General features: G+C 32.6%; 2 protein-coding genes across 3 annotated transcripts; both read right to left on the reverse strand.

The window, feature by feature from the left end:
• Positions 1-2,250: 2,250 nt before the first annotated feature.
• Positions 2,251-6,371, reverse strand: LOC133791936 (uncharacterized). The gene is made up of 8 exons (XM_062229842.1): positions 6,192-6,371; positions 5,821-6,096; positions 5,538-5,637; positions 5,263-5,441; positions 4,922-5,020; positions 4,392-4,807; positions 3,505-4,087; positions 2,251-3,408 (listed from the first exon to the last, which is right to left on the reverse strand). Exons 1-8 carry the CDS (start codon positions 6,369-6,371, stop codon positions 2,251-2,253), a joined length of 2,991 nt encoding a protein of 996 aa, XP_062085826.1.
• Positions 6,372-6,826: 455 nt separating this feature from the next.
• Positions 6,827-9,257, reverse strand: LOC133788392 (uncharacterized). Of its 2 annotated transcripts, XM_062225863.1 has the most exons (3): positions 9,122-9,257; positions 8,964-9,021; positions 6,827-7,810 (listed from the first exon to the last, which is right to left on the reverse strand). In XM_062225863.1, exon 3 carries the CDS (start codon positions 7,731-7,733, stop codon positions 7,005-7,007), a length of 729 nt encoding a protein of 242 aa, XP_062081847.1. In that variant the 5' UTR covers positions 7,734-7,810; positions 8,964-9,021; positions 9,122-9,257; the 3' UTR covers positions 6,827-7,004. The 2 variants fall into 2 exon arrangements, with proteins under 2 accessions (XP_062081847.1, XP_062081846.1); XM_062225862.1 differs by having other exon boundaries at positions 8,964-9,217.
• Between the last annotated feature and the right edge of the window lie 3,864 nt (positions 9,258-13,121).

Below are 13,121 nucleotides of genomic sequence, written 5' to 3' on the forward strand. Positions count from 1 at the left end.
ATCAAACTTTTAATCTAAGTTTTGTATATTTGTACCCCATATATGTAAATTTGTATAGATCTTAGTGTTCTATATTTGTATATATATATTGTAAATTTTTTCTGAGTTTGATTTTTCATAGATCTAAAAATTGTAAATTTATTGATATATATTGGTGATGTTAAGTTTATTTTTTTATATGTGACTTTATTAATGTTAATATTGGTTTTATTCAATTTGGTGCTTGATTTCAATAGTGTGAGGGTCCTACAAGTTGATATGAAAACATGGAAAGTCATTGCATGGGAGGTCGGTTCCAAACTGACTTATGAACGTTTATAGATTAGTTTTTAACCAACTTCTTATGCAATTTTTGTAGTAGTGTATTAATATAATTTTAAATATTATAATATATCATTATGATAATAATATTTAATACATAACTCTAATTTTTATTTTTTTTAGTTTGTATAAGTAAAATTTAAATTTTAAATTGAGTATATATATATATATATAGATCAAAATTGATATTATCCAATAAGAAACTAAACATTTCATAGAAATTAGATTATTTTGCAAAAAATTTATTGTAATGGAATGATTTAAGTAATTAATAAATGTTAATAGATAAAATATAATTTTTAAATATATATATAAAAAAAGTTTTTTAAGAAGTATTATTACCAATTTATATTATAAATGTTTTAGAGTTTAAACATTAATATATATAAACCAACTTTTAAAAAAAAATTATAGGCAACCTTTGGTTGAAATTTTTTCATTTTTTATATAAATGTTCATATCATATATTATATTAAAAATAATTTTTTTATAATGTATGACATTATTTAATTATTTAAATTTTATATGACCATAAATTAGTACATTTTTTAAAATAAAATTAAGCGAATGTACAGTATATATTTTCTCACCTAGTATATATATAAAACACGAATAGTGGAGTCATAACCAAATTATAGGGAGAAATTTTTTTGGCCAAAATTATATTACTTTAATACATATATATTTTTCCCAAATTCTTTATATTAATTTTACTTTTTGAAAACGTTAAGGTGATCGTGGCCACTCCTAGTTTTCAAGCTCTATTGTTATCAACTAGTCCTAATTAGTTTTGTAATTATTATAATTCTAATAAAAAAATTGTAATGTATTTCAAAATTTTCGTGTTGTAAATTAAAAATTAGACTGATTATTTTTCGAATTAGAACAATAAAGATGATTCCAATTTTGAATTATTTATTTGGCGTATAAAATAACTTTTTGAATTTTTTTAGAAAGAGATTTACCTAAAGAAAAAACTTTTAATGTTGTCCAATATCCTTTTTTTTTCCAAATATTTTTCTGAATTGGTTTTATAAGTTTCATTTTGCTTACTCAAATTTTGGGCAATTTTTTTTAGTCAATTAATCTATGTTACTATACTTAGCTCGTAATCATTCATTGTATTTAATAAGAACATTATATCAGTGGTTACAAACAAAACAAGTCAAAACATAAGGAAGTTGAATAATACACAACACTACGAAATAAATTAAAATAAACCACTTTAAATGAAAAAGACTTCAAATAAAATTCATTGTAGTGAGGTTTCAAGCCCAAGTATGGCTAGATGTATTATAAGTTTTTTTTTTTTTTTTTTTGCTCAAGAAAGAAAGAAATCTTCATTGAACCAACCAACTAAAACAACCACAAGCTCCAATAGAGCTCAAATCGGCCAGAAAACAAACAATCACATTACAAATGGCACATAAAATAAAAAATACCCTTCTCTTTTTTCCCCAGATTCTTCCTAGCAAGGCCTAACAGTCTAGCCTTTAAACAAGACTTAATCAGATAAGCAACTCTATGAATAGAAAAAGCTAAACAATTAAAAATACAAGAGTTTCGATTCAGCCATATGTAATAAACTGAAGCAGCAAGAGCAGCTGCCACAATTCACTGTAACAACCCTTTTGGCCTCCCAACCATCCAAGCAATCCAATCACAATACTTGGAAGGTCAAATGGCTACACGAAGCCACTCTTCAACCCTGTGCAGAACCTGTTGAAAATAGACACAATCAAAGAATAAATGGGCATGAGTCTCCAACTCTAACTCACAAATCAGGCACAAGTGAGAATCAATGCGAACATGGCTATTAATAAGCTTGTCTCGGGTAAGCAAATTGCCAAGGACAGATTGCCACAATATAAATCAATGCTTCGGAATAGAAAGGTTACACCAAACCACGTTAGCAAAGAAAACCTTAACCTACTGCAGCAAAAGATTATACAACAAAGTTAGATTGAGATTTCTGCTAGTAGTTGTAGCCTCCAAATCAACTCTAGACAAAAAAGATTTTAGGTTAACCAACTTCCTCCAATACCAGCTTGCATCAGCCTTCAGAGTGTACGCCCAAAAACTCTCACCTTTGAGGTAAATATCATCAATCCACTTAACCCAAAGCAGATCTTGCTTGGAAGAAATCACCCAAACATACTTAGCTAACAATACTTTATTCCATTTAGAACCTTCCTTGAACCCAATGCCTCCAAAGCTTTTCGGTAAGCAAACATGATCCCAAGCTGTAAAGTGCATTTTGCTTCTATTTCCTATCGAACCCCATAAAAATTTCCTACACAACCGGTCAAACTCAAGTGTAACACTTTGGGGAAGAAGGAAAATGCTCATCCAATAAGACCAGATACCTAACAACACAGAGTGAATGAGTTGAGCTCGACCAGCAAAAGAAAGGTGACGACTAGCCCAAGAATGCAGCCGAAGGTTAATCTTTTTAATTATGAGTCCACAGTCACCAGCCTTCCATTTGGTAGGATGGAGAGGGACACCAAGATACTTTAAAGGAAACGACCCCTCCTCAATGTTAAGACAGTCCAAAATACACTTTTTTTCCTCAGAATTCAGACCACCAAAATATATATGAGATTTGGTCAGATTCGCTGACAAACCTGAAGCTTGACTAAATTGAGAGAAACCATCCTGGAGGATTTGGACTGACCGAAGAGTCCCTTTGCAAAAAAGCACAAGATCATCCGCAAAACAAAGACTAACCAATTTCAGATTTTTACACAGGGGATGAAATCTGAAATCCTTATTGAGAGATGCTTGAATAAGGATTCTGGTAAGATATTCCATGACGAGCACAAACTGTAAGGGAGATATAGGATCCCCTTGTCTAAGCCCTTTCCTCCCAATAAACTTCCCTTGCACCCTGTCATTCATCAAAAGAGAGTAGGATGTACCCCTCAAACACACCATGATCCAATGAATAAATGTGTTAGGGAAACAGTACGCTTTCAGAAGATCCTCTAAGAAAAACCAATCAATTGTGTCATAAGCCTTGCTCAAATCAATCTTCATCACACAACGAGGGGAAACATTCTTCCTATTGTAACGTTTAATAAGATCCTGGAAAATGAAAATATTGTGAGTCAAAGAACGATTTTTGACAAAAGCACCCTGATTCTGATTAATTTACACCGGCATCACCCTAGCCAATCTCACACAAAGCATTTTCGAAATACACTTGTAAAGTGTATTACAATAGGCAGTCGGTCTAAAATCCACATCTTTAGAGGGATTCTCAACCTTAGGAATCAGCGAGAGAATAGTATTATTTAGATAAGTAGGGAGCTCTCCTTTATCGAAAAACCCCAAAATTGCATCAGCAATCTCGTCCCCTAAATCTTTCCACATAACTTTATAGAAGCCCGAACCAAACCCATCAGGACTAGGACTTTTAATAAAGCTAATACTGAATAAAGCTGATTTCACATCCTTCTTGGTGAATGGCTTAAGTAAACCCAATTGTTGATCCAAACTCAAAGTTGCACCATGAACAAAACAGTCTCTCTGAACAGTAGAAGAGGCCGAACTAGAACTGCCCATGAAGCTTCTAAAATGGTTAATGAAATGGCCAACAACATCCTCAAACTTACATTGGATCTGACCTTGATCATCTATAAACGAGGTAATCCGATTGGCAGCTTTCCTCTGCTTCAGACAAGCATGAAAATAGGCAGAATTTTCATCTCCAAACCGAATCCATGCAATCTTACTTCTTTGGCTGAGGAAACTTTCATAAACTCTGGAGTGAAAAGTAAAATTCAAACCAGCAGACCGTTCACCATCTTGGAGCTTAACTGAATGAGGGTTATGTTGAAGGGTAATTTGAGCTTGCTGAAACTAATCTTTGGCTACTGAGTAATTGAGAGTTACATCACCAATCGTCAATTTATTGAACTGAAGAAGAACATGTTTAAGCCTATCCAATTTCCTCAAAATTTGCACTAGAGCATGAGTTTGTAAAGGCTTGGACTAGCTATTTATCACAGTACTTCTGAAAATCAGTGTGCACAGTCCACATATTATAGAATCTAAAAGATTTATACCCTGAAACAGCAGCAAACAAAGATTTGATGATGCAAAAGCAATGATCCGATACAACATCCCAATTAATTAAGACTTCAAAATGAGGAAAAATATCCACCCAAGCTTCATTTTTGAACACCCTATCCAAATTGGAAAATATTCTGGCCCCAGCCTCCTGCTTATTAGACCAAGTATAATGAGAGCCAACTAAGCGCAACTCATCCACCAAACCAAGAGCCCTCCACTGCTGAGCATCAACCATTTCAAAATCTGTAATAAGACGCACTCCAATTCGATCATCATAATCAAACACAGCGTTAAAATCTCCAGCTAGGAGCCACGACTGCACAGGGAACACCAAAGAAGCCAAATCCTTCCATAACTCTTGTCTTTCTTCTACCGTATTCTTCCCATAAACAAAAGTCAAGCAAACTTCCTAAGTTTTACCCATTATCTTCACTTGACAGTGAAAAAATTGCACACTTTCCTGAAGAACAGTAACAAACACTAAACCAGATTGCCAAACCAGTAAGATTCTACCTTCACTAACCTGACTACTATAATAATCCCAGCCTACAAACACATTCTTCATTAACTGCTCCACTTTATTACCCCGAAGTTTGGTTTCAAGAAAAGCTCCTAAACCAACCTTATTACAACAGCAAAATGTAAGAAAGGACCTTTGCTTATTCCTATTATTCAATCCCCTAACATTCCAGCTAAGAATGTTGCTACCCTCCATTGAAGATATTGGTAAATGTCAATCCCAAATTTGTGACCTCCACTAAATGATCTTGTAACACACTATAAGTATTCATCATTGTGGTCTGAGTAGTTGGAACAGTTTGTTTACTTCCCCCAAAAACGTTTAGGTGTCATCCAGTTCGAAACCTGCTCTATCTTAGTATTACAACCCTCCTGAGGAACAGTTCCCTGCGTGACCTCACTGATTGTATCACCAGCCTTTTCCGTGGGCAATGACTCAGTAGATGGCTCAACAGATGTCGGAACTACCACAGCTTCTGAGATCACTGGTCCTTTCACCACCTTTTCTTCCTCCAAACACCTCCCTGGTTTCGTTTGCAATTAGTAGCAGTATGCCATTTTACAACAGGAACATTGAGTAGGCTGCCATTCATATTCTATAATCTGATCCATCAATTGACCTCTCTCATTGAGGAAAATGATAGTTTTTGGCAAGTTATTTGAAATCTCCACATCCACTAACATCCTAGCAAACTTCACTATTGACCTATCCTTAGTGACCTTATCAACCAAAATAGGCTTACTAATGGTACTAACAAGAGCACTCAGACACTTGACTCCCCAATATTGCAACCCAAGATCAGGTAATCGGACCCAAAGAAGAACAGATTTCACTAACCTCAGAGTGTCTAAATCAGTCGACTAGGGTCTTAGAATGATTGGCTTCCTGTCGAAATGCACTACCCCAGCCTCCAGAACCATATCTCTCGTGGCTTCATCCCGAAACTTCACAATAGTATAGCCCGCATTCATACGAGCTATCCTATCAATACCCAGTTTTCCCCATAATCGCTTAATAAAGCCTTCAAACACTGCAAATGGGGGATTGGCTCCAAGGACTATACAAACCATTGTCGAATTCCAGAAAGAAGCTTCCACTTCAATCTCCTCCACATCCACCTGAGAAATCAACTTCCCCTCTCTAAGAAGAGGTTTCGCAAAAGCCAGTTGAGATCCACCCTGATGCGCAATTGATTCACTAAATTTGGACCAGGCATCTTTGGCTAAGTTCTAAAAATCCCGATTAGGAGTTGCCTTCTCACACAATATCGAACCAGAGGCCAAATCGCCAGCATAACTAGGCGCTTCAGTTGTGTGTCCTTCCTGAAAACCTCCTCCAACACAATCGGAATCACCTTATCAGCATCACCCGAACCCTCCTCACTGGCCGAAGGGTTCTCATTCGCCGGAGATCGATTACCAGGCTTCTGAGTTGCTTTATTGTGTCTCGCCATGGAGAGAAAAAGAGAGCAAATCGCACGCCCTTATTCGTTGGATATTTGCAAACAAAAATTTATTCAAAGATGTTCTATATTGATATTTTTAAAATAAATAATAAAATATAATATATTCGTTGGATTGAATTGATTAATTAGAATTTATAAACAAAAAAGTTTTAAATCCACTACTATGAAAATAGAATAGACCGATTAGTTATCCAATTAGATAAGATAATAATATATTAATGCTCACCTTCTCTCAATCATTTTATCCCAAGAAATGTACCCTGTCATTATTTACATCTTCTAATTGTTTATTCAGAGAAAAAAAAAACATAATCTTAAGCTCATCTACCATGCATTATATACGTGAGAGAATGAAAACAAACAGTATGTAACATAAAAAAATGATCATGCCACCAAGCCCCCCCAAAAAATAAATAAATAAAAATTCCCTTTTACAAAACATATGAAAAAAAGAAAAGTAGCCTTTTACATTATACATGAGTTCTAAAAGAATATGGTAAAAGCGTTTAAGTGTTAACCTATCCAAGAGTACATGCATAAGTTTAAGGAATCTAGTTTAGCATCTATAGTCCATAAAATCTCAAATAAAAGAATCAAACTATGAGTACATCGTATTGTAAGCTAAAGTTCAGAATTTATATATGTTTCATCAGTACCCTCAGGGAATGGAGACTCCTCAGTCATAGTGTCATAGGAATTGGACCCTTCTGATTCTGAAACTTCTGGACTTGCATACGCAGGGGGAGCTCCATGAGCATAAGAGTCACCAGAAGCTTCAGAATTTTCATAATCAGGTGTTTTATTAGCTTCGTAAGCAATGGAGTCCTCGGAAATTTCAGAATGTCCATAATCAAGAATGCTACGAACAATATCTTCGCCTTTAACAGTTTGAAGTAGAAAATGTACTCCATTAACCACATCATATACCATTAGTCCTATCCTACCTCCAACCCAACTGCCTAAATGACTTCCCACAAGATAACCAAATCTCCCAAGTCTTTGTTCCCCAAAATATCCTATGGTATAGGTGCCAAATAAAGTGCCAGTGCCTCTGAGAAAACCTTCAGTAATTGTACCGCCATAGTATATAGCTTCGAAAAAGTCCCATCCGGAAGAGATGATGGGGCCTATTATTCTCTTGGCTTTCCGTGTTGCTAGCTTTGCTGCTTTTGCACCTTCTTGTTGTGCTTGTTTGGCAGCATCTTGAGTAGACATCCCCTGTGACAATGAATCAACAAGTGCAACTTCTATTGCAGCATGCCTTGCCCTCTCCACATGAGCTGATCTGATGTTGTAGAAATAGAGTTTCACTCCTTCTTTTACAGTACATGCTAGTGTTCCAGAGCTCATATCGAAACAGTTCAAGAGTGTAAACTTCCCACTCTGAGATGAAGCATCTTCTCCAACCAGCTGTCGACATTTTTCAGCTGTGGACCCAAAAAAAGATTAATTTTATTAAAAAATAGTAGCAAAGAGAATGGCTTGAAGATATTTATTTTAAACAAAAATGTGGCTTAGATATTTGTATAACTAGTAACAGAAGTCAGAAGAGATCTCACTTCACTTAACTTCATCAGAGATGTACAGGTCAAGATCAAAAGTTTAGCAACAATGACTAAAACCGCATAACATAATTTTCTGTAAGCTCAAATATAGCGAGCAATCAAGAATTACTTAATACCCATTATTAGTTACAAATGAAATGAATGTAAAAATGGGGGAGATAAATATTTTCTTTAATTTTCAAGTTCCTTTCAGCCAAATAAGCTACACTTTCATCATAGGGTACCTTCACTATTAGTAATCCCTTCCTCCCATCCCATTGGCTGGACCTAAACATCTATCTTATTGAATAAAGGAAAAAACTAGGTTACAAAGGCAGGTGACAAAGAGAATCTCAAAGCTTACGACACTAAATAGTTTGTACACAGGCCCCCTTTTCTACAACAGATATTCTTCTCCTCATGAACTAGGATGAGAAAAGGCAATGGCCAGCACACAGTGACACTCTTGTAAACTTAGTTTGGCCAAAGAGAATGATTCAACGAAAGTCCAATTAAAAGTAACGAATAACCATTCATCAGAAACCAAACCACCTTGACAGGACTCTCATAAGATTCATGTAGGTCCTCATGTTAGATCTCGAGTAGTTAAGTTGTTAGTTATTAAAAAAAGTCAATTAAACCTGCTCTCTCAACTATGTTAGTATTCAGATCTATGTATACCAACTTTATATTGTATTAAGATATATGTACTAAATTTTCTCTTCCTCCTGGAAAAGTGCAACTAAATCAGATAATTCAGTAAGATAAAACTTGTATTTTTAGTTTCTTATTTTCTCCCAAATTTTTCATTCCCTTCCACCTCCAATTATAACATATATTCTCAACTTTCCAACAAGGAAACGATTTTAGCAACAAAATTTGACGTAGTCAAATATCCAATACATTTAAAAGGTCATATTTCCAAATTGCAAGATTTCAATTTCAAACTCTGTTCTTTCCTTCATTTTCTCACCAACCGAACGGAGTCAAAAGCAAGATCTCATACAATACATACATGAATGATTTTTTTATGTACCTGTAATGCTGAGAACAATGATGCCTGCGATGAATAGCAAAACATGTAGCCTTCTATTCTGGAAATCCATGAAATAAAAAATTCAATCACTCTGAGAAGGAGAAAAATCCCAAATCCAAATTGAAACTTTAATAATGGTTAACTGAGATTAGAGAAACCTTAGAGACAAATTAAAGCTTTAGAAAGCTTCGGTGAAAAGGGAAGAATATTGAAGGCTATAAATTATCACTATTCACTAAGGTCTCTCTGACTCGGAGTCTTCGTTCCTTCGAGGAAAAACCAGTCAAGATTCTCCTCTCCTCGGTCACGCACAAAACGCAGCGTTTCGCCCATCTTCGCTTCTTGTTACGACCTAGTTTTTCTGTCGTTTAATAGTCAAACGACATATAGTCCGAGGAGGGAAGCTTAACGATAATTTTATTGCTTTTCTTTTGGTGTTAGGCACTTAAAAAAAAAATTATATATACAATTACGTGCCACTATTTTTATTTTAATAACATGGCTATGCTTTTATCAGTTTAAATAAAGTGCAAATTACACCACCTTTTTTTGTTATTTAATTAGTTATATGAGAATTTTAATTTGTAAATGTTTTAAGGCTTTTTTTTTAAGTTTTCAAATATATGACTTTTAGATTCTCATATAAATGTATAAATTAATAAATAAGTCATAGTTTTTTTATATATAATTAAGTTGTATTATTTTATAATGATAATTTTATAATTTTGATTTTATTTTATTATTTTGTTGTCACATTTATATTGACATTGATTTCACACGTTTTTTAAATACAATATTTAGGATTTTTGTTCCCCGAACTACGACTTATACATTATCGTACCCCTTGATTTTTTCAGGCCACTAAAAATTCCCTCCGAACTATTCACAGTATTGTAAAATGGGACTTCCGTCCAATTTTGTACAATGTGGCTAACGACATGCAAATGTGGTTATTTGCTTGTTGATGTGTCTTGGTCACGTTAGCGACTCAAGTGTACTTTTAAAATATTAAAAAATTCATTTTTTTTATTAAAAATTAATAAATTTAAAATAAATCATTCTCTTTGCCCACACTGGGCTAACAACATTCTCATTACACTAAACATAGATCCGATTTTGGTCAAAATATTTTCAATTATAAGATCAATTCTCGGGTCGTTAGTGATGCGATGGGTTCAGAGAAGTTGAGAAAGTGGTCGAGAAGTTGATAATGAAATATTATATTTGATTTTTTTTTTACTAAAATTGGATATAAGTTACTATTTTGACCCATTTTGTAAAACACAACGTCCGAATTGTCATTTAACAAAATAGATGGACTGATCGCGTATTTGGTAAAAACACAGGGGCCAAACTGGTATTTTCCCATAAAAAATTAATTGATATGCATTAAAGAAAAAAATTACAATAGATTTCTTGGTTGAATCTTGGATTTAATTATGTTTCTTTTAAAATATATAAAATCTTGTCATATATAGTTACAACTAAAAAAGTATAAATGGTTACAATATTTCTCAGTTTGAGAGTAGTAACTAGTTACAAATCTAGAACTAAAAAAAATTATGTAAACTTGTAACCATTACAACTCTCAAATTGAGAAAATTGTAACTAGTTACAATTTTCTTATTAGAACTAGTTACTGTGAAAGTATAACTAGTTAATGTGATAGAATTTCAAGATTTTGAAAAGAAATAAATTAATTTTAAATACAAATTCAACCTAAAAATATATTGTTAGTCTCAATTCTTTTTATAGAATTGCAAATCAACTAATACTATTAAAATTGTTGATGATTTTATAATTTAAATTTCTCAATTACTTTATCTTTTTAATTGTATGAAATTGGATCAAAAAATAAACAACTCCTTCATCCATGACAAATCTTAGCTAAATAGATTCCAAAATTTAAATGAGTTTGACACACCCATTTTTTTTAAATATATATTTATAGTTTTACATCTAAAAAGAGAGAATTTTTTTTTCTTTTTAGTTGACTACGTATTTGTTTTTTTTTTTTTTGAATAAAGAAGTTGTCTCCAATATATATTTTGATTAACGGGCTGTTTGGCAACACTTAAAAAAATAGTTTTTTATTTAATTAATTAGAAATTTGAAAATTAAACATAAAATGTGTTTGATAACTCTATTTTTATTTATTATTTTTTTAAATTTTAATTAAAATTTATTAAATTTTGAAAATAAAAAATTTTCACTTTCAAATTTTTTTAAACAGTTTTTATTTTTCCCTTTCATTTTTTTATTCTCCTCTTCAAATCAACACCTCATATTGTTAAACAAAAAATAAAAATAAAAGTTATCAAACACGTTTATTATTTTTTGTTTTTAAAAACAAAAAACAAAAATAGTTTCCAAACATATTTTCATTTGTTAAAAATAAAAAAACAAAAATAAAATAATATTTCTATTTTTATATTTAAAAAATTCAAAAACAAAAATTTTAACAAACGGACCTATATGTAGATGGGGATAGTGCTTAAAGTTAAAAAATTAATATGTCTAAATTATATATATTTTTTTAATTGTGAGTGCTCTCATTTTTTTCTAGACATTTAATAAAAATATGTTTTAACACATGCACAAATGTCAGATCAAACAAGTTCGTGCAATCATGAACTAACCTTGAATTTTATTTTCATTAAAAAAAACTATGTAGTTATATGTTTACAAATAGAAAAAGAACTATAAAAGCTAAGCATATATATACATATTAAAAAAATATAAGTATGTTTTAATGGATTAAAAAAAACAACCTAGGATAAAAAAATTTAAAAACATTACGTATAAAAAAACAAAAACAATGTGTTATTGAGTCTATTTTTATATAAATGAATCATGTAATTTTTTTTTTAACTATTTAGATCTAATCTTTCTTGATATTGAATGCATTGTTAACATAAATGAGAATATGGATTTTTAAAACTTAATTATAAAAAAAAAGGTCATATAAAGTATGGCTTTTTAAAAATAATTCAAGTGAAACTTATATTGAAGATTTGCCTTATACCTGAATCATGTTTGCCCATAGCCTCGCAGTCAAAGAGCAGCGGCCGCGGCCTGGATTGTTAGTGGCCGCGGCCTAAGCCCATTTCTTAACATGCGATTTTGGATGTCTCAACATATATGTGTTTTATATTAGAAAATCAGTTTTGACGGGATTTGTTGATGTGGCAGGTTCTTTTATTAGAACTATATTTACCCATTTTTGTTCAGAACGATCCGATCAAATCAGAGAGTGCATTTTGTAATTGAGAGAGAATCCTAGAGAGAGAGATTAGTTATTGGGGGACTAATCTCCAGGGTTTGTAACCTTCTTCTAATTGTTCTTGATACACAATTGGGGTTTGAAAGTGGTTCTTTAGATCTCTGTATATTACACTGGTGGTTGTAATCTCTTCTATTTTCATAGTGAATTTCGTCTAGGGCTTTTGCCCTGCCTTGGATGTAGGTAGCAAAAACATATTTCTTTTGTCTACTGAACCAAGTAAACTTGGTGTTGTGTGTTTATGCTTTTGTTCTGGTTTATTGTGTTCATCTTTCATCCATTGTATTTAGGTTTAATCTTAACATACTGGTATCAGAGACATGTTGGTGTAATCAGCTAGAAGATTGAAGTTCTTGGTTCAAAGAAGACAAGTTCTTGGTGTCAAAAGGTGGGTTCTACTCAAGAAATTTTTGTTGAAGACTTCCTGGCCAGAATCTCCTTCAATCATGTCAACCTCTAAATTTGAAGTAGAAAAATTTGAGGGCAAGAACGATTTCAATCCATGCCGACAAAAGATGATGGTGCATTTGGGAAATCTCAGGTTGGATGGTGCTCTTAAAGGTGAGTCCAAGATGGGGGATTCAATTAAGAACAAGGCTGAGATTCTCAAGAAGGCAAGGAAATCAATCATTTCGAGTTTGAGCAATTCAGTTCTAAGAAAGGTAATCAAAGAAACTTCATATTGTGAAATGTGGGATAAATTAGAACAATTGTATATGACAAAGGCTTTACCAAATGGGATTTATTTGAATCAAAAGTTTTATGGCTTCAAGATGGATGAGAATAAATCTATAGATGAATTCACTAAGTTAGTTTCAAATATGGAAAATCTTGAAGTTAAAATAGATGAGGAAGACCAAGCTATTTTTCTTTTG

This window comes from Humulus lupulus, chromosome 7, assembly GCF_963169125.1.
Source record: "Humulus lupulus chromosome 7, drHumLupu1.1, whole genome shotgun sequence".
In the NCBI taxonomy this organism is placed as follows: domain Eukaryota; kingdom Viridiplantae; phylum Streptophyta; class Magnoliopsida; order Rosales; family Cannabaceae; genus Humulus; species Humulus lupulus.

Bases quoted from the DNA above. Each gene is read 5' to 3' on its own strand.
- LOC133791936 (XM_062229842.1), bottom strand. From the start codon at position 6,371: ATGGCGAGACACAATAAAGCAACTCAGAAGCCTGGTAATCGATCTCCG. The intron at 5,442-5,537 runs GTCAATTGATGG...AAACGAAACCAG, and splicing joins CATTTTCCTCAATGAGAGAG to GGAGGTGTTTGGAGGAAGAA. The intron at 4,808-4,921 runs GTTAGTGAAGGT...GGTAAAACTTAG, and splicing joins GGGATTATTATAGTAGTCAG to GAAGTTTGCTTGACTTTTGT.
- LOC133788392 (XM_062225862.1), bottom strand. From the start codon at position 9,033: ATGGATTTCCAGAATAGAAGGCTACATGTTTTGCTATTCATCGCAGGC. The intron at 7,811-8,963 runs GTACATAAAAAA...TTGGGTCCACAG, and splicing joins CATTGTTCTCAGCATTACAG to CTGAAAAATGTCGACAGCTG.